Source organism: Fringilla coelebs (assembly GCF_963513975.1).
Source record: "Fringilla coelebs genome assembly, chromosome: 1".
Classification (NCBI taxonomy): domain Eukaryota; kingdom Metazoa; phylum Chordata; class Aves; order Passeriformes; family Fringillidae; genus Fringilla; species Fringilla coelebs.
In genome coordinates this window covers 132,872,240-132,893,911 of record NC_140028.1, presented here as the reverse complement: position 1 = coordinate 132,893,911, position 21,672 = coordinate 132,872,240, and the positions used below count along the sequence as shown (strand labels likewise).

The 21,672-nt window shown below is 39.6% G+C and overlaps 1 protein-coding gene across 2 annotated transcripts in view; it reads left to right on the top strand.

Moving 5' to 3' along the window:
* The first annotated feature begins 303 nt into the window (after positions 1-303).
* The window catches only part of ST8SIA6 (ST8 alpha-N-acetyl-neuraminide alpha-2,8-sialyltransferase 6), a 37,859-nt gene continuing 16,490 nt past the window's right edge, over positions 304-21,672 (top strand). Inside the window, exons 1-4 of one of the 2 annotated variants that reach the window (XM_084206736.1) lie at positions 304-560; positions 776-871; positions 9,802-9,900; positions 14,658-14,744. In XM_084206736.1, the coding sequence (XP_084062862.1) occupies positions 466-560; positions 776-871; positions 9,802-9,900; positions 14,658-14,744 (377 nt within the window). In that variant the 5' untranslated portion in view covers positions 304-465. Of the gene's footprint in view, positions 561-775; positions 893-9,801; positions 9,901-14,657; positions 14,745-21,672 lie in introns of both variants that reach the window. The other variant, XM_084206735.1, reaches the window with a different exon arrangement.

Genomic DNA, 21,672 nt, shown 5'->3' with positions numbered 1-21,672 from the left:
AAAAAGAGCTATTGAAGTAGCAGCGGCTTCACTACACCAGCCACGGGGCAGGGCTGCCCACCCTCGCCGGGCAAGCCCCGCACCGTGCTCCCGCCGCCGCCCCACACGGCGCCCCTCTCCCCAATTAAAGTTTGGGCAGTTTGTGCTCCCTCGCTCCGCCGCCCTCGACTCAGGGAAGCGCTGCGGGAAGCGCCCCGAGCGGCCGCCGACACAGGCCGCTGGCACAGGCCGCCCGGGTGCCGCCCTCACGCCGGCCGAGCCCAGCCGCTCCTCACCAGCACCGGCGGGCCGGGCCCGGGAGGCGGCCGCGCGGGAGCGGGGGGGCGATGGCGGCGGCCGCGCAGGGCTGCGGGCGAGGGGCGGAGCGCAGAGACCCTGTGGCTGCCATGGCCGCCTCCCCCTCCCGCAGCTTCCCTTAAATACTATGGGGCCGTAGCTGCGACGGGCGCTGCTGCCGAGCGCACGATGCGGGCTGTCATCGCCTTGGCCGCGGCGCTGGGCAGCCTGCTGCTGGGAGGCTGCCTCCTGCGCCTGGGCGGCCAGCAGCCCCTCCGCGCCAGGTAGGGCGGCCGGGCGGCCTCGCCCGCGGTCCGGAGCCGTCTGGGAAGGGCGGGAGGAGCGGGACGAGCCCCGCGGGGCGCAGCGGAGCCTGGCGCGGTGCCCCCGGCTCGGTCTGGGCTCGGCGCGGGTTGTGGGCAGGGGAGAGGCGCCGCTCTCGCCGGGCGATGTTCAATCACTGGTCCTGACAACTTTGTTTTCCCGTCTCGCTTGCCAGGGGCTGGGGGGAGGATGCAGGAGTAGCGGCTGTCACGCCGAAAGTGGTGCGAGCCCTCAGGTCTCCACTGACGCCCCTTCCTCAGACCGAGAACAGGTACGGGCTGGACGCCCGCAGGTGGGTCCGTGAGGACGGGTCTGCAAAAGCAGAAATTCGCCTTCGCTCCGGTTCATTCTTGCTGTTGTTTCGATAGCTTGATCAGAGAGACCGTTAGAGATTATTAGGGCAAATGGCACTTTGCTTTAACTATAAAGAATTATTTGCTCATGGGCCCTCTTATTGACGGCTGTCACTCTGCCGTTGGTTTCGAGCCCAATAAAATACTGCGTAGAGCAATTTTGTTAGCGTACGAGGCAAAAAGTGCCTGCTGAATGACACGTTCCAGGTATCTTTTTATTCCTCTTTCCAGGAAGGTAGAGCTGGAGCTGGGTAATGCTGTTACTGTTTTTGTAATCTATATTTAGTTAAAAATACAGATTTATCATTTACAATGCATAGGATGAAGGCAAGTCATATGAAGCCTGTTTAGTTTTGGGTTTGCATTTTACTTTGTGGGAGCCCATTCATTTGATCCTTTGTCTTGACCTTCTAGATCAGTGTAGATTTTTGCTTTACAGCCTGTTATTTTATACTGTGAAGTTTAATATGAAGGTAATTTATAAAATCAGCTGTGAAACGTTGTGCCTTACATGCAAACTTCAATGCTAATGACTATTGTTTTCATGCTCTTGGGTCCACACGCACTGTAGGAAAACTAAGTGCAGAAGATGGTGGTGTAATCCACACATGAGATCAATACTATGTAAGAAGTAGTTTTGAAATATTTTTGCTTTCTTCTTTTACTTTATATGGCATTATTACCTTTGCAGTTACCATGACTATTATATGTTAATATATATTATGGTCAAAAATGCATTATAAAAATTAGAAAGAACTTAAGAATTGGGTCTTTCACAGAAACTTTGATGTCCTGGTTGTGTTGAAGACAATGGTGGCAGTGCAGTTAACCTTACTGAGGTCACCATCTCAATCTAGCTGAATTTACCAGCCTACGCTTTCCCTAAGTGAATGCAAGTGATGTTAGTTGCAGTACTGATTGCAGTGTACCCTAACAGTGCATTTCTTATGTGTTTCTTATGAGATACCCTTGTGCTCTCTCCTTCAATATTTAAAACTTTCACAAGCTATAAGTTTATATCATCTTTCAAACTTAGAATGAAAGAAAAGGAACAGAATTCTGCAAATGTTCCTACGTGGTGTTATGAGCTTCTAGTCTGCTTCTCTTTCCTGTTCTCATTTTTTCCCTTTCTGCTTTTTTCCCCTTCTTTCCACTTCTTGTTATTGGTTTTTGCAGTATGTTCTGCTTTGCTTTTTTTGTAGCCATTTTCTTGTAGCCATTATTCCGTTCTTCTCTCCACTCTGTTTTGGGCTGTGTCTGTGGTTTCCCCCTGGCCCAGCTCTTCGCACTCTTCCCTGTTAGTTTCTGAGCTGCATCTTCTTTCATTCAGATCTCTGTGTTATACCATGGAATCAAATTGACTAGAAATGCTGACAGAGAGCACGTCAGAGAACAGTCTAACTACTTCCCATCTGCTGTTAGTACACTCAACTGAAGCAATGAAAGTAGAAACAACATGTACCAAAGAGGTCTGAAAATCCATGTCATTTTTTTAACCTTTGTAATAGGGCAAGTGAGATTGTGATTTTAAATATGTATTTTTCCTTATTCTACTTGGAGGATTTTGGCACCACTTTGAAACTAGTTTTTGTCAGCTTGAAATTGTATTTCTTCATGACTAAGTGACTGCAAAAGTGTGTCAAGTAAATAATTCATCAAAGAAAGTTTCAATATACTCAAGCTCCTGTAACCCTAGTGTCTTTGGAGAGATGTCTTGCCAGCTGAATCCAAGAGTGGATGTGCTTTTTCACCTGAGTGACTGTGCTCAGTAAGCTGGCCTGACAGGAGTTTGTGGTGCATGTGTGGCCAATGAGAAAGGAGAGAGAGCTGCTGGGCTGGACTGACCAGGAGCTGTTACTTCATCCAGAGAGCAGCAAGACTGGGCAGGGAGCCATGCTGGTGGTGTTTGATCCAGGCAGCAGCTGGACTGGGCCTGGCTAAGGGCCATGCTGGAGACGCTTGATCCAGAGAGCATCTGGACTCATTCAGGAGGTTCAGACCGATCCCTCAGTGATGGAGATGGATGGTCTGGTCAATAGGAATTAGATTCCAGTGTGCTGTGGGATAGTGTGGTTCTCCTAAACAACCCTGATCATTTGAATGGCATTGTGGTGTTATTGGCAACAATGTCCTTTCCTGCATGAGAGTAAGAGGATGTGCATGGATATTTCCAGGAAAGGAAAAAAAAAAAAAAAACCTAGGCACTATCCTTGACCTCTAAGTAGAAGTAATCTAGACAATCTTCACAGTCACAAGCTAATCTTTTTTATCATTATTTCCTTTGCTGTTGGAGGCATATTTGTAACCATACATTTCCCAAAGAATCTCTAAGTCCCTATTATTCTGTTGCCTTGCAGTATTGAAAGCTAATCTGTTCTTTTACTTTGACTAATACTTTTAAAAGGATGAAACTGAAGGATGAAAGGATGAAAAGCAGGGGATTGGATCAGACTCTCTTAGATATTTAGGCAGCTATTATATGCAGCAATGTTAAATACATGGTGACCAGGCACCTAAAGTTCTCTGGAGATCTGTGTCTTAGTAAATAACCTTTATGTTGTGGTTTGTCTCTTACAGGATGTTGCTTACCCCTTTTTCTTGTTAAGCCTTAGCTAATTGGAGCAATGTGACTGCCTCTACAGTACAACTTGCACATCTAGTCTTGGGCTCATTTCACAGCCTACTGTGCCTCTTAGTAGTGTTTCTTACTGAAAAGAAAGGCCACTGTTAGTAAGATATGTCTAGTAGCCCCCAGACTTATTCATGGAACCAGTATCATTTCTACTGCAATAGTATGTTCTCTGGCAGATTGTCCTATCTATGCCTCATACTGTCCTCTCAATTTTTAAGCTGTAACTGCGAGTACAATTTATATTTTCTTAACTACAGCCTTCTTATATTTTCAACGCTACAACCAAAAAAAAAGAAGTCTTGCATTTTTCTCACCTTTAGATCCTTGGTCTTCCCTCTCTCCTTTCCTCTCTCCCCAGCTGTGTTTGTGCAGGCATATTTGTTTGTTTAGTGGTTACATTAGTAGTAGAACAGAAGACTCAGTACTGCTAGTGCTTTTCAGGAGAAAATGAAAATAGTAAGAGAAGCTAGGTAGTATTTTCTTTGTTATGAGGCCCAGGGTGTGCTAGGTTTAATTTAGGAAGAAATTCTAGCTCCTATTATACTACCCAGGAATATGTAGCAGATAAGTCATGCCAGGTCCTGCAAGGGAAGTAAAAAAAATAGCACTATTTATGTATACTTGATATAAAAGTAACATGGCAGCAGTACCCTAAAGAACTGACCACCATTACTCTGTTAGTCTGTGTTGCCAGTTTTAAGGCATTCACTTACTATTTCCACAGCTTGCTTTCTGTCTTTGCGGGTCCAGGGCAAGCACAGTGTAAAGACCACTGAGATAATTGAACAATGAGAGGAAGTGATTGAGAAGCTATGGGTAAACAAGTTAGTATTAATACAGTATTCCATGGTGTTGATTTCTCAAATTCCTCTCTCAGCAGCAGATCTGTATGCAGGCCTAGGAAATAAAGCAGCAATACTTAATTAACAATGCTACAGAGACCTTTTGTCTCCTGACAAAATATTGCATTCAGGCAGTCAGAAGGGGAAGAAGAGCCAGGCTAATACCACAATTATGGAGTAGCCTAGTATATTGCACAAATAATTTGCTATGGTTTCGATTAGTCAGCAATGGGGGTCCGCTTCATTAATTTTACTGGTCTGTTAATATTTTGCCCCTTCATCCCCAAGTGATGCATGCAGATATATTTTAGGAACACATTTTGAACCCATGCCTCATGTATTAGTTCTGTCTAAATGAATAGGTGTTCAGTTGAAAGCTGCTGCCAGGGCACATTTATGTTCTGACAGTGGTGAAAGGTTTCTGTTTACTTGGTCCAAGTGAAACTGCTCTGTCATTCTATTGTGTGCCCTTGTAACATGATTTTAGTGTAAGTACCTTATTCTTTTCACTTCACCTACCATGAGGCTCTGAATGTTGCTTGTCATGTTACCTGTCATGCAGTTTATGGATTTTCTAAATAAAAAGTATCTGATGTTACACATAACCCTGGTGAATGTACTGGAGGGTCTTTCAAGTTATTTCAAGACGCAGTTTGTGTTAAAGACCAGATTTAGCATTCCTTAGATAAGCAATACTTCTATAAGAACTTGAACAAAGATAGTAGGATTAATCCCTTTAACAGTTGCTGTGATTAATGTTTCAAGACAAATTCTTACTCCTGTGGTTTGATGAAGCAATTTTTATAGTCCATTTCACCAAGAATTTAAATTGTGTATTGCCTTATTAATCAAGGTGTTGTGAACTTTAAAAACATCACTATATTCTTATCATCTGGTTAATTTGAAATAGTGTCAAAGACAGCACTTCAGAGCACCTTTCCTATGGAAGTATGGATTTTGGGTTTTTTAATAGTATTCAACTAACAGATTATGAGATTCAAATATAAATTAGTCTCTTCAAGGGAGAGATTAAGACAGAAGATATTCAAAATCTGGATAATGCTATTCAGTGCCATTTTGGTAGAATGATAAAAATGTGCAATTTTGCATACAGAAGTTTTCCTTTTTAGCCGGAGATGCTCAGCTGGAACATGTTTAGAGCTCTTGTTCTGCTTCAAACAGACGAGATCGAGAAGCTGTAGAAAAGAGCAACAAGTTACTATGCTGGGTGTGGAGTGAAAAGCCAACGAATGGGATTTTCCCTTACTTTCAGTGTGAACTTATTAGGGAGGTGAAATTTTCATTGCTTTCACTGCTGCCAGACAGTTCAATTCTGAGAAATTTTGAATATATCATCCCACATTCTTTGTTTCTACCTGATTTTGAGGGATATCTAGAGGAGTGACCTTTTAATCTTCATGTTACAGTATAACTGACAGCACCAGTTTTTCCATCTGCCTTTTTCTTCCCTATTATTCCTCCATCTTGTGCCCATCCCATTTTCCTACTCTGATAACTGGAATTGGGTTTGGTTTTGTTTTTAAAGGGTGTGCCTTTGCTTTTTCTTCCTGTACCTTTCTGCTCCCCAAGAATGCTATTTTACTTGACATACCCCTCTGGTGATTCCCTGCACTAAGGTTCCCTGTTGTCTCAGGACTGAATGCTGCAGGAGCAGCAAAAGGACTTTCCATGTAGTTTCTGTCTAAAGGTGGAGTCAGTCCTTGTTTTAAACAATTTTACAGTTTGAGGATCTGCTGTCTTCCTGAGAGCAAGACATAGAATAAAAACGTGCTGATAGATAAGGCACATGGTCTTAATCTACTGTGGATTTATTAAAGTACAGATGGTGTACTTCCTGAGTTTCTAGAATTACCATAGGAAGTATGTGATCCTCAAGCTGTTTGTATATGATTAAAAAAAGCCCCTGTTTTTCAGATTTGGTCCAGTGAGGCTGGCTTTGAGAACATCTAAACCCTAGGGGAAATACAGCTGAAATTGCCCTGTATCATCAGTTTTATGAGTTCAAGCCAGCAGAATGTTTCTACTTCAAGTTCTCATTTAGCTTAATAGTTCATAAAGTTAGTTGAATGTAGCCTGATATCTGTGTTGTTAGGCACGTTATTGATTTCATTGCAGAATTTGTAGTGCTGCTCTAAGTAGTGAACAAAAACTGTCATCCACTAGGTCAGGTAAATTCATTTAGTGGTAAATGTTGCCTTGCACAATTGTCTGAAATGAGCAGAAATTTGAGTTTGATGTCTGTACAACTTTGCCATGAATAATGCAGTAGAAGTCTGGACTGCCTCTTGTACACCCATTTTTATCTAAGTGCAAAAAGATTTCCCTCATGTGAAGCAGAGGCTACTCTGACAGTGAAACAGAAATTCAGAAATTTAATTTTTAATGGAATGAGTAATTGTGTTACATCTCTTGAAAATAAATTGTTTTCATTTTTACCTTTTGCACCACATAAAGAGGGTTAAGTAAATTTTATGTACAAAAAGCCACAGAAGAAGCATTTTGGTGATCAATCATGTGGCTGTAAAACTGATTGCGAGGCTTTAATGACAAAACAGAATAGGGATTTATTTTGTTCTTTCTTTTTTCTCTGACTTCCTCTTTTTTGAATTTTTCAGGTCTTGAAAATGATTGCATAAAAACAATTGGTATTAAAAAATGAGGCAACTTGTTTGGGTTATCTTATGAATTTTTTAAAGGTCTAAAAGTCTGTGGAGTAAAGCTTGTATTTGAAAGAATATTTATTCATTGCCCCACAGATCTCAAGGCATAAATTAACAGGAAGCTGTAAGGACTTTGAATGGTTGTCTGCACAGAGTTGTACAAGAATGTTGGTGCTCTGCTGCTCTGGTAACACCCCCTTGCAGGGAGCTGATCCAACCTAACTGCCTGCTCTGACTTGGTCAGCCACTTGGCAGTCTTCACATGTTAGACAGGGTCTCTTCTGGCCAGCTGAGGCTCAGGAGGGCTGGGGCCACTTCTCAAATCAGCATCCAGCATCATTAGTTTTAGCTATAATGAAAGGCTTATTTGCAGCAGTAAAGTGGACTTTGCTTTTATCAATTGTTCTTTTTTTTTTTCTTTCCTTTCTATTTCTTTAAGATGCTGTTTAGGCAGCTAAACTTTTGCCCGTAGCCATTTATCTTATTTTAAGCTGCAGAATAATCATTTGATGTTACTGGGTTAAAGAAGCAAGAGAGAGGAAGCATGATGTAGTGCTAACTAAATTTGTTTGAGAACTGGAAAGGGCCTACCTGGTTGTTCTGCATAGACAGAACCATTCAGACCAAGCTGCAGTAAACCTGTGTACATAAATTTTGTAGGCAGAATAATTGCTAGCACTTGCTATGTGAGATCTGCAGAGTTCTTAGCTCTGAACTGTGTGCTCTGAGAGCCTTCTGCTATTTGTATTTCACTCCTTGAGAAAAAATGAGATAAAGAGCTGTATGCAAAGGCAGCCAAGGAGCTCTCAGTAAGCAGTGCCAGCTGTTACTATCTATTGAAGTCACTGCAGAACTGAAAGGATAGAGGTTTACGTTGTGTTGTCTTACTGTTTTCCTCAACAAGGGGCATACAGATTGGATACTTCCTCAGGGGCACTGAGTGTATACTGGGAAGAATTTCTTGGTGGTGGGAAGAAATGAGGAGGCCTGTTCTCTCTCCTTGGCAGCCTACATCCTGTGGAAATTGCTACTAGGGGGGACTAACTCTAGAAAATTCACGGGCAATGGAAAGAAGAAGAAAGGTGGTTCTTTCCTTCCCTGTTGGCTATGACCATGAGAGTCAGTTCAGTAGCAAAATAAGCGATCATTTATTCTTCTCTTTCTTCTTCTCATTTGGAGTGTTTAAGAAGAGAATGCTTAGGAGAGACCTTATTGATGCCTGAAGGGAGGGTGCAGAGGATGGACCCAAGTTCTCATTAGTAGTGCTCAATGATAGAACAGAGGCAGTGGGCACCATCTGAAACACAGGAGGTTCCCTCTGACCATCAGGCGTCACTTTTTCACTGTAAGGGTGACTGAGCGCTGGCACAGGCTGCTCAGGTAGGTTGTGGAGTCTCTGTGCTTGGAGATATTAAAAAGCATCTGGTCATGGTCCTTGCTTACCCTCTTTAGGTGGCATACCTGAGTAGGGAGTTTGGACTAGATGAGCTCTAGAGATGCCTTCCAACCTCAGCCACTCTGGTTCTGTGGTTTGAAATGGCATCCTTCCCAAGCAAGGTCTTCAAAATCAGCTTGTCACAAATCTTGTTGCTAAGGGGTTTCCATGTTGTAGCAGGTGAAGGCAGTGGGGTTTTGGTCCTTGTCAGTAAAAGCAGTGATGGCTCAGAAGCACAAAGCAGGAAGGGCTTTCTTTCTGTGTGTGAGTGCCTCTGTGCAGAGATGTTTCAGTTGTTCTCTAAGAACAGCACACAGCATCTGTCTTCTGTGTTTCTACTTCTGGTTTGAGCAAATAGGCTGCAATGTCCAAGGGCTTTGTAAGTAGTGAATCAGTGGAAAGAAGCAAAGAGGAGGGGGAGGTGGCAGGGAAGAACATGGTGAGGGTCAGGGAAAGTAAAGCCAGAGGAAAAATCTTTCTGATAAATGGCAATCCACAGAGTGGAAGGCTATGTTAGAAGAGGGTGATTGTATGAGATTGGACATAGATACTGGATGAACTGAGGTGAATGGAATAAGACCTCAGTATCTCAGTCATTTACTAATTTACATCTCATTCTTCTACAAGGGCTGCCCAGAGCAAGAAGACCACACAGGAGTTTGGTGAAAATAAGACAGGAATTAAAGATCACTATCTGGCACTTTCCCTGGTTTCTTTTACAAATATTTGTTCTTTCTGTGTAAATAAAGAGTAAACAAGGCAGGAAGCATTATGCTTGAATCAGTAAGTTAAGGTCAAAGTACAGAGATCCACTTCACCTGTGGATGAACTTTCCTCTATATATTATATTCATTCTGAATACTGCATTTCATCAACAATTTTAGGAAATCACATCTGTTAAATATTTTACTAGTGAATATTTTAAAACTTCAAAACTTAATGTTCAAGAGACTTTCAATTTTCATTATTTTTTTAAAATTACATTTGCTGATTACAGTGTAAAGTGGAAAATATAATTCAGACTATGAAACAGGGTTATTTTAGAGAACCAAATATTTTGTAGTCCCTAGCAGAAAACTCTTTTAATAACAAGAGCTTCACAATAGAAATCCATAAGGGTTCTTTAGTAATGTTTTCAGCTAAATCTACGGTTATTAATCTTATTATCATAATGAAGTAAATGTGACAACATTGGTAGAATATGTTCTCTCTTTTAAAGTTTATTGCTTTTTCTCCTCTTCCTCCGCCCTTTTAACAGAACAACTCATAATAAAAATGGAATTTACCAGCTTGAACAGGCTTCAAAATGTAAGGCAATTCAGGACAACATTTTGTCATCATCTATCAAGAAGAAAAGGTAGGTGTTTGCTGTCCTTTCTGCTTTGTTTATTTTAAATAGAAGGGTAAAATAATGTCCTTTTTTAAATAATTCTTGGTTATTAAAGGGGAGCTATGCAAAAACAGAAAACTGAATTTGTTCAACCAATGTTTGCTGCATTTTTTTCTTTTACATGGATAAGATTTATTCGAGGTGGGGTTTTAACTTTTTTATTTTCACAGTACAAGATTTCTTCTTGGCAGTTAGCAACATTAAATTCCAAGTTATTCACAAAAATATTGAGTAGAAGTGTGGGGTATAATTTCATTTTTGAGTGTCTTTTCCCTGACTGGTGAAACCTCCTTTTATGAGCAACGTTAGTTAATGATTCTGTTCAGCATTGCTGACTGGAGGAAGTTTGGAAATGTACTGGTATAAAGACCTGCTGGTTAGTCACATGATTGCATTATGATAACAAGTCCACAGGAAACTAACAGTCCAATTTTAGATACATTGGGGGGAAAAAACACCCCAAATTAATTTTGGGTTTCAACTTGCTGTTCTGTATTTTTATGGCATGGAGAAAAACCCAGCTTTGATAATCAGTCCTGCTCAAATTCCTTGTCACTTTCCAAAGTGAAAATCTGAGATGCAGCTATTGATTTTGACATGTAACATCTTTTCCTATATGGATGCACCAATAAACCAAAGGATGCACCAAAAAATAAAACACTGAAAGTAAGAAAGACTTCCCATTAGGACTGAGTTGCAGCTTAAAATGGATGGTGCCATGCTGTCTTTAAAAGTGGGAGATTCCCTCCCCACTCCCCTCCATTTGGGAAAAGAAATGGAATGAGAAACAAAAGGTGAACTAAAAACAATTATATGCCTTTACCTATTCAAAGTACTGGAGAATTCAAATTTTTATTTTGTGCTAAAACAACATTAAATGATCTGAAAACTTATTCTGTCTTTTTTGCCCCCTCCTCACTTTTTTATTGCATTTAAAGACCTTTCACCTCTCTTTAAATCAAATTTCCAGCATTTCGTCTTTGCTCTTATTATTACTTCTTTATTTATTTATTCTTTTTTCCCCCCCTTCTTTACAAACTCTTCTCCCATCAGTATTCCACTTCTTTCAGCAGCACTATCATTGAAGTTTTTATTCTTTTCAAAGATGCTAGACCACTATGTTACTGATGCACTGGTAGTGAGAGCTGAAACATAGACTGGCAGAGGTAAAAGAATGCAGCTGACTGAAAACTTGAGTGATTAACACCAAGGGAGGGAAAAGCAGTCACTGTATTGCTTTCAAAATCCACTTGCAGCAATATAAATGCTGTTGTTTATCCCACACATTGCAAAGTTTTACAGTCTTTGGAGATGAGCTCTTCACATTAAGAACATTTTGGAGTCGAGATTATGAGAGAAACTTTACAAAGTACAAGACCTTTATTCCAGGGTTAAAGAGAAAGGGGCTGTACCATTTAATGAGGCAGAAGATTAATTGGGCAGGTAGGTAGAGAAACAGATGCTTGGGAAAGAAAAGGAGCAAGGGATTGCTTTTTGCCATGAATATTGCAGCTATGGATCTTCACTGAGAGGAGCTGCAGGGATTTTGTTGCTTTTTCAAGATGTGACCCATGGGTGTGGTATATAAATGCTTTATATTACAGTTTTAGACTTGCAGGGACATTCTGGACACTCCTGCCTCTTAACCTGGAAGAAAGAGGAAAAAATTACTAATTTAAAGCTTGTCAAATGACTTGATAGTAAGAAGTGCTATGTAAGTGGGAAGTTGTTATTATTATAGCAAGTATGTGCTGATGGTGACAAAGAGCCTGGAGTGCTGAGTTTTGCTAGCAGTTTTCCATTTTTATTCTAGAGCAAGCCCTGAGGGCTTATAAAACTGATATTTTTTTGGTAGTGTTAAAGCATCCAGAGGCAAAACAGAGCCTCCCCAAATTTTGCATTTCATGCCACAGTTTTTCTTTTTGTTTATTTCTTGAACATAAACTGCCAAGTAGAAGTATGTCCTTTTTTCACTCCTGCTGCTCAATCTTCCTTCTAATTCAAATACTTTTTTTACAAGCTGGTATTTAGTTTTTGCAAATAACCAGTGAGACTGCATCTGTCTGTTCTGACATTTAACCTGTTGTCTCCATACTGTCTCTACACTTTTGTCCTTGCTGCCAAAATTTAGAAGATACTAATACTTTGTCAGTGCTTCGAGTGTGCATAGTAATTCCAGCTTAGCCACTGCAGTTAACATAGAAGGTCACTTCTTACCTGACAAATACTCTGGGGAAAAAAAAAAAAGCCTTCCAGGTGTTATTTGTCAGTCAAGCTCATATAGTATAAGTGAGTTCCTAGGACAGCAAATTATTCTAATGGTTGTGGTGCAGGTGGCAGACAAAAACAGGACAAAGAGACCCCATGTTTCATTCATTCACTCTTCTCAGCACTGTAATCATTGTGTTGTCCAAGTATTTTTATAACTCAATTTACCTGAGCCTAATAATAAAACCCTTTTAGCATCAGTGAATATGTGCTGTAGGCTCCTGGGTGCCAGTGGAAATATATGTAATGTGCCAGGTCTTTAAAATGGAAGAGTGGATAAGATGACTGTCTGGGATACAGCAGAGTCATGAAATGATTCCCTGATAGCCTGAACTGATTTGTTTGGAGAAGTGAGTCCCCAAGCCTCCTTTAAAGCAGGAAATGCTAAAATTGGCTTTCTGAGAGGAAAACAAAGTTTTCTAGGCTGTAAACCCAGCTGCAGCAAATCCCAGAGCTTCATGTTGAGTGTTAAAAAAATTATTTCTAGGAATACTGTCTGTATTGGAATTCATTTAATAGAAACCTTTTACTGGTGTGAGCAGATGCCTTGCAGAGCTGCCACAGCTGGGAGCTGCTTTCCCCCAGGACAGCATGCTGGTATGTCTCTGCTGCCTGTGGCACTGTGCCAGCTGGTAAACACAACTGGTCTGGCAGACCAGAGCGTCCTTGTAAGTCACGAGAGGGGCTAAACTGGGATGCATAGGGTGAGCAGAGTTGGTGTTCTGACTTGTAAAGACTTGAAAATGGAGCTTTTCTATGTGAGCTGGTGGGCTTGGTTATCTCTGAGCAAGAGCAGTTCTGTCCAGTAGAGACAGCTGTGGAAAGGCTGCAGTGTTCTTGCTTTGTAATTGGTGTTTTTACCCTAAGTGCATTTTCTGTTACAAGTATGAGAGGACCCTTACAGTTTCTGACAGTGAGTGCCTATGTTTCCTATGAGGTCTCAGAACTGGGGTTATGGATTATGCTTTCATTCTTCTCCCTACGAAATGTTTCCCTGTAACTTACTAAAAAATTGTCATTCAATGCAATTTCTTTCTGAATAGATAGTAATTTCTCATTTCATTTCTGACTCTTATCTTCATCTTATCAATGTCTTTAGGCTAGAATATGCTTTTGCTATATTTTTTTTTCTCCTGGATAACGATAGTGTAAGTAACTCTTTGTGGTCTGTTATCCTATTAATTTTTGAAATTTTTTTGTAAGTCCAAGCATCTAAGAATGATTGCTTGTTTATATTAAGGAATTAAGGATTTCTTTTTTATATAAAGGAATTAAACCAGATGAGTTATTCAACATTGGCTGTTTCGGTTTTGTGCTTTTATCTCACCTTCACCCCACCAACACTCTGTGGCCTGCACTCCCTGCACTCTGTTTATTTCAAATGTGGAACAGAGAGAAGGAAGCTTTCTGATAATTGATCTCTGCTGCTGCAACCACCAGAGTGTTTTTATATATTGCTTTTTATCAATTCTCATGCTCCATTTAAAAACAGGTGAAGTTTCTTGCCATCCCAACTCTTGTAAAACTGTTCAAAATAGACACTTCTAAGTGGCAACTTACATAAACTCATGATCATTTGGATCAACACTAAGTTATCTTTGTTAAAATAATACAAGTTAAATCTTGTATGGAGACTTCAGTCCCATAGAATTTTAGTCATGACATCCATACCATTTTTTCTTCCTATTCCACTTATCTTAAGTCAGTTACTGTTTTTAAAAACCTGTATTATAATCCAGGCAAAAATGGGAGAAGTAGTAACATTGAACATGAATGCAAAAAATATCTTCATTCTTTTGACTTGCATGTTGCAAAGTACTTATGAACAAATTTAAATCTCTTGAATGGATTTTGAAGAGCAGAGAGCTTTTTGGTTATATGTAGCAATGTAATCAAAGTTCTGCATCATGTAAAATAGCAGATTGTTTTATTTTACAGACAGTTTAAAGGAAAAATTACATCTGTAACTATTGGTCTGTTGTCTTTAGATGATTGAGCTTTGAAGACTCTATGAAGTAAATGAAAGAAAAGGCATAAGAAATGTCATGTTTTATCTTGGCCAGCAAGAGCCACTTTTCAAAACACTTTAAGGTTTAAACCACTAAGTACGAGAGAATTATTTATATTATTTTGGAATTTTGCACTTGAGATGATTTCTAATAACTCCAAAATATTTATGGTTAGTTCTGTAAGTTTGGAACAAATGCACTTTTGAAACTTTCTGAAGTTCATTAGGACATCAGTACTGAGATGTTTAATAGGTCATGCTAGTTAGATGAGGAGAGTGCTGTTACAAATTACAAAAATAAAATAGGTCATGGAGTTCTAAAAGCAATCTATTATATATGCACCATGCACATTATTATTAATAAATGCATAATTTGAATGTTTTTAGAGACTGTTTCTAAATATACATACATATGTATTCTAGTGTTTGATGTTGTTTCCTTTTTTAGATACTCAGAAGATTATTATCTTCACATAGTCACAAAACTGCAGAACTGCACCTGGGTTAGGAAGCCAGAAGAATCTACAAAATTCAGGTAATTTTCATTGTCTCATTAAGAAAAACTGTTTTCCCTAGATTTTTCTAACAAGCCATAAATTTAAATACTTCATTTTAAACAGATAATTTTGTATTGCTTGTAGTAATTTCTATCAACTTTTTGATTTTGGGGCTCTTCTTGTTTGTTGGAATTTAACTGTACAAACTGAGTAGAATAAATAAACTACATAAGTAATTTCATTATCTTCACAATAATGAATAGTAAACTAACTTAAGTAGAATGAATTAAACTATTCCTGGCATAAATCCCACAGTATTAAAAAAGTACTGATAATGTTATTTTGTCCATTTGAACTGGCACTCTGATAAAAGGCTATAATGAAGCAATGTGTTCCTTACCCCAAGACTATTGCCTCTATTGCAGAAGTGCCCGAGGCACTCATTAGGTTTGTCACTGCATGTCATGGCCCCTGAGCATGACAGCACGTGATTCCATCTGTCCTTGTTTGGGATGGCACAGAAGGACATGCTCAGTAGGGATGGTGAACTCTGAAAAGACTGAACTCTCATTTGGAAATCATGCTGGTTTTAAAGAGCAGCTTCACTGTGCCATCCCTGTTTTCTCCAGGGAAAAAAGCTCTCTTGATTTACATTTTTACATAGATCATAATTAAAGATTCTGTCATGATTGTTAAAATAAATAAACTGACCTATCTTCCAACTCTTTGGAGTTAACTAGCATTGAGAGCTTAATATTTCCATGCTCAGCATGATCCCTTTGGAAGAAGTGGTTTTGGGGTGGGGGGGGGGGGAAACGGTAAAGGGTTTTGTTCACTGTAAATTGCTGTGTATCACAGCCCACTACTGGTGTTTCCCAAAGCTGAGGTAGGAGTATACACAGAGTTAAAGAAACTTTGTATCGACTCCGGGGAACCTCAGCTGTGCACAGAGCTATCAGCATGATAAGGAGCTGTAAAGCCGCCCATTCCATCTCAGAACAGGCAAGTGTCTTGCCCAGAGTTGACAGGAGATGAAGCTGCTCTCACCTGCTCTTCACCGTGCTACATTTGGGCTTTTTCTTGTCCAATCTATTTTTTTTTTAAACTTCCCTTCCTTCCAAATGGACCAGCCACCACGTACTTGCTACTGCTTCTGCTGTACTGGCTGTTTGAGTCAGTGGCACTCCTTGGTCCAGCCTGACTTCTTCATTTTTTGCTTATACAATCTCCCCTCCACTGGGCCATCTTCTAGGCCTGTGGAAATCAAGCATCCAAAACAACATTTAAGACTGGACTTTAAGTACAGGATGCTTGCTGTTCCTCATGCTGTCTTTGGTTTCCAGCAAGGAGTGTGGGTAATAAGTAGTCAAGGTGGGTTATGCAACCAATGATCAAACTGGAAAAATTGAAAAGACAAAACTGTCAGATGCTCTAAGCCACCAAAAAAAAGTGTGGACTCTATGTACATTGAGGTGATCTTACTAACTTTTAATTTAGTTCCTATACCAAGCAGAAAAGCATCTTTTAAAATCCATGGTTCAGCATGGTTCAGGCTGGACAAAGTTATTACTGAATCAACATTCAAGGGCTGTGCTGTTATGGTTTTCTTGGTTTTTAACATCCAAACTAGCTGAAATATTGGCTAGTTCATATGTACATAACCCATGCTGCAATTCTTATGACTGTACTATGTATTCTGTTCCTGAAATTTGGTCTGATTTGATGTCATCAAAGCTTTCCATTGACATGACTAAGGACTGGTACTTTGGTTTAGGGTATTGTGAATGATTATTTTACAAAAGGGTGCTTTTGCATAAGTCTTTTCTTTCTTTTTTCATTCTCAGTCTTCTCTATTGTTCTTTTTTTAAAATAGTATTTTAAAATTTTACAGTTGTTCTTAATCCTTGACCATACTAGAGATTTTCAGGGTTCTTAGCAGTTGGTCAATAGAGTCTTTAAAATAAAAAGATTTTAAAAAGAAAACCAAATTTTATTTAAAAATTGCTGGCTAAATCTCCATGCTTACAGAACTTCCAGACTTATTTTTCAGACTTAAGCCTCCAACTAGCTTTGGAAGGGCACTTTAACTGAAAAATGATGCATTAATGGAGCTATGGGGGTGAAAAAGTTCTAGAGTTGTAGTGAAATAAATGAATTAATAATCACTGGGCAGTAGATCTCCTCCTTTTTTTTGGCTTAGCCTAGTGTCAGTAATAGCTGTGTAATACAAATATTTTACAGTCTGAAAATCTCATTAAGTAGGTAGATAAACACACCCATTTGCAGAAGAGGAAATTAATCTCTGAGGGGCTGTGCAGCAGAAATTGGGTACTATAGCCAGCCACCTTCAGCAGGAGAAACTTGAAGCTGTGTCACATTATTCACCTGCCAGTGCCACCAGAAGTCTCCCTGCTCACAAGACTGCAGAGAAGTTGCTTGACTTCTTTTCCTGTTTGTCCGTCTGTTAATTGCAGTGAACGCTTAGATGCTTCTCAGGCGCGGTGTCAATTTTATGACATCTCTCTATTATCGTGAAGTTCTGAAGAACAGGCATGCATATTTATAAGGGATTTAATGTCTTATGCTTCGGGGCATACACTAACCTCTAATTAATAAGGCTCAAGAGCAGCTTCTCCTGGGTAGTTAATTTTTCAGAGAAGCTTTCCTGTGTTTTCCTTTGCAGCTTTTGCTCCTGGCTTCCATCATGCTGCTAGTGAAGTGAAGGAATATGTGATCTAAGCCAGTAACTCCTGTGTTCCTAGAAGACAGCACTGTGTGCCAAGGAGTACACATCCATTCTCATTGTAAGCTGCTCTCCCAGCAGATCCAGGCCAAATAAAAGAATATAAATTAGAAGTGCAGTTCACGAAAGAAGCACTTGTCTTTTTATTTGGCAAAAGGGTAACAGCTGATGGCCATGTCTAGTGCAAACTACAGTGTTTTTGCCAACTCACTGTTGGAGAGCAGAGTCCAGGACTCCAGGCTGACCCTCTACTACCTGGCTCAGCTTTGTCATGCAGCTGTGCAAAATGTGTCCATTTGTTGTCAGAGGGCTGCCCTTTCCCAAGTGGCTCCCTCTAAAGCTGCTCTGCTGTGCTGGCTCACATGCTCTTGGCTAGGTTGCTCTCTGGCAGCGCTCACTGGTTCTTAACGGCTACATGATATTTACACATGCATTTCTCAAAATCAAGAAGAATAAGCAAGCAAGTACAAGCCACAATGTTCTCTTTAATACTTCTCATGTCCATAGTCACTCTTTTATCGAGACTCTGTTAGGGAGGCAATCTCCCAGCATTTCACTTATTTTAGTGTCTATAGTAGTGACATCAGCATTGTCAGACATAGGCTGCCCTCAGAGGAGCAAATGCAAGCACTTGGTTCATTGCTCTTGAAATCTAGTTAAGATTTATTGTGGTCCACAGTAGTATTTGTCAGTCATTGTTAAAAGAGTGGTGTAAATAGCATCCTGCTAACGATATTTTTGGAGTCTTCTCCAACATTTACTTCTAGGGACATATACAAAACTATTTTTTTATTCTGACTTTTCCTTTATAAAATTAATCTCCTCTTGACCTTTTAAAATTTTCTTTTGTTCTTTATGGCTCTTCAGTCATCTAGCATATCCACATTATGCCTTTGTTTCTAAGCCCACCTGAATTCTTCCTCCCTTTTTGGGTTTACATCAGGTCTATCTTGTTTTAGACAGAAAAAGTCCTTGAATTTCTTGTCTGTAAGGGAGAAACTTGGTAGAGACTTGGAAAAGTGGGGGAAATAATCCTTAAAGGTCTAGGGAAAAAAAGCTGTGCTGGGTAGCTTCCTCTGCAAAGGATCTTCTAGCTACAGTCAGCAGAGTCTCAAGTTCCCTAGGTAACCTGAATATTAATTATTATATCAGTATTCTTCAAAGGTTTTCCGCTTTAAAGAAATATTTAATTACTGCAACAAATTACAGAGCCCAGCTAAGTGCAAGCTGCAGTTGTTTTTTACACCTCCACATCTCTCTGCTTTACAGACTTTTAAGCTTAATTTACTCTCACTTGGCTATACACCAATGGTATCGAATAATCTGCAGGTTTTCAAAATAGTTGTGACTCCAGCATTTGCAGAAAGCTGCAAAATATTTAAAACAGGCCTCAAAATTAGGGGAGAAAGGTTTCAGGCTCAGACTGCCCAGAAATACAATGCTCAGAGGCTTCTCTGAAACACAGCATCTGCTCAGCCTATCAAAGCAGTGCAATAGCACTTTAGGAGTGGCATCATACTGAAATAGTGAGCTGTAGGTACTGGACCTTCTCCCCATGGAGGGAGCATTCCAGAAAAACCTTATTTGCATCTCATAATGAAGAGAGAAGGATATTCCTAGGTGTAAAGCATGGTTTTAAAATTCCTGATGTTACACTGCAGTTTAGCTGGCAGAATGCTGCCCTCAGCCAAAATATTTTAATTTTTTTTCAAGGAACATTACTACTTTAAAAAGAGAACATGTCTTCTTGAAAAGAAGAGATAAAAGATCCACCATTTTCCATGTCCTGTTATTTTCCTCCTTCCTTTTTATTCCACTTGACCTCTATTACCCTTTTCCCATATAATTATCTCTCCTCAAAAGTGTGTGTTAAACATTCCTGCAGATTATAGAATACCACTTCTTGAAGAGATTAGTTTTGTTGCAAACTACACTCTAACCCATATAACAGTACTGCTTATCACATCTGTGTACTGCAATGAACCCCAGCTGAAACACAAATAAAACACTGCAAGGTCAATTTATGCTTATATAAGCTCGCATCACCACATAATCAATAGTTTTCTAACACTAAACAGATCAATATTTCTGGTGTAATCTCTGAAATCTTCCAGTTTACAAGAAAGTACAGAGAACTCAGACTGCAGAGAGATTAAGAGTACATTTGCTGCACAGATTTAATAGATGATATGTAAAATAATGAGTATATATTCAAAGACATTTTCAATGTCTCCTATTTCAGGAGAGAAAAAGATGGGTGGAGAGATAGTAATTAGTGACAGTTTGAAGCAAGGCTTGAATCTTTTAATTGGTCTACAGACCATTATGTACTTTTCTAAAGGATGGAGGATTCCTGTAAGTAGAATCTAATTTTGGATTAGTCGGAGCTAATTATGTCTTCATGGCAGATTCTTTAAATAGTCTTTGGTTTGAAAATTTTATTACACTTTTTACATATTCAGCCTTAATTTCAGATTCAACCCTTTTGGCTTTCTTTGTCCTCAACATTTATGATGGTACTTCATTTGTAGGCAATTCAACGGCCTTCAGTGTAGCATTTCCCTTCAACATGTTCTGCTTCAGATATCAGATTTATCCACTTCTTGCTGCATTTTGGAATATGTCATAATTTGCCTCATTGCACTTTGGTTGACACATTGACATGGATTGATAAGAGCCTGCAGAAACCTTTGTCATTGTCTAGAGCCCCTGGTGCAGTACAGTAAGATAATTGCTTGCTCATTATAAAATATTACGGCAATGGACATGGATAAAAATATGTCTTCCTGTTTGTAGTTGTGCCCTTGAAATTTTGCTGTTACATAGTGGAACTTTTTTGTGGGTTCTTCTACTGTCACAACAGTCTCTGCAGTATGAAACCTTAAAGTCTTTAATGTCTCCAAATGTACAGCACAAAAGTTCACATGAACTAATGATTGCAAAGATCCAAGCTAGGTAAACTATTAAAAGAAACTTAACAAAACTTTTTCTGGTTTTTAGTAATCCATGGACTTTTGTTGCTTGAATGCTTTGCTCTTTGTTCAAATGACCTTCCGAGCTGTGCTGTGATGTCCACTTAGCTCGCAGAGGAGTTACTGCTTTAAATATTTGCTAGTTTTAATTTGTGTTTCGTTCTCTTTTATGTGATTTTTATTTTTTGTGTCTAGGATAACTTAAAATCCACAAGGAGATACATCTATGTAAGCATTGCTGATGTCAATAATGTGCAAGTTCTTTACAACAGGACTGATATGATACTGTTTCTGCAAACAAACATTCACTTTATAGATGTTCGTAAATGGTGACTTAAAATCAAATAGATTTACAGCATTACTGTAAAAAGTTTGTCCTCATCACTATTAAAATATTCCAGTTGTTGAACTTTTGCGCCTTGCCTAGGCAACTTCTTTTAGTGTGTTTCCTAATACTGAATTTAAGCTTTCTTTAGAGCAAATTAAAATTGTTTTCCTCACCCTTCCCACCATGGCCTTAAAGGACAGTTGAGCATCTCTTATTTTAAAAATGTTTTGAACATTTTGATACTTTGGCAGCATCTATCTCCATCCATTTTTCTCCTTCTCCCACCCCAGTTTAGTCCAATGCATAACAACAGTGAAATATTTCACACTGTTCTCAGCAATGACAAATGCTCTCAGGCCACAGATCCACAGGCATTGGTGTCATACTGAAGCATTTTCAATGGAAAAAGTTTGGTGGAATGGGAAGTTTTTAAACTCTGCAGAAGCTTTTTACATAAAGACAAATTTCCCACTCATTATAGATTCTTCCAATATCACTCAGAGTAAGGGCAGTGCTGGCTTTTGAGCCAGCTGACAGAGTCTGCTAAGCCTTGACTGACCATTGATTGTTTTAGCCCTGATTGGTCCACCCTGAGTTGTTGAAGATGTTGAGATGTTTCCAGTATCTTCAGGATGTGTGCACACTGTGACTTGTCAGCAGGCATGTGCAGCTTGTACAGAAGGCCTGAATCAGCTAAAATGCATCTATTCATACTAGCACAGAACCAAGATAGGTAATTTTGCTGTTATCTTAGCTGCAGAGCAACTGCAGGAGCTGCAAAGAAACTCTATCAGCATCTTTAGAGCATGTGTATTCCACTAAATACAGTGGACTATCCATATGAAGTGTTTGTTATGCAGAAAAGTTTGGAAACGTGTAATCAATGCAACAGCCCTCTGTTACTGCCAACAGTTCAGTATGGA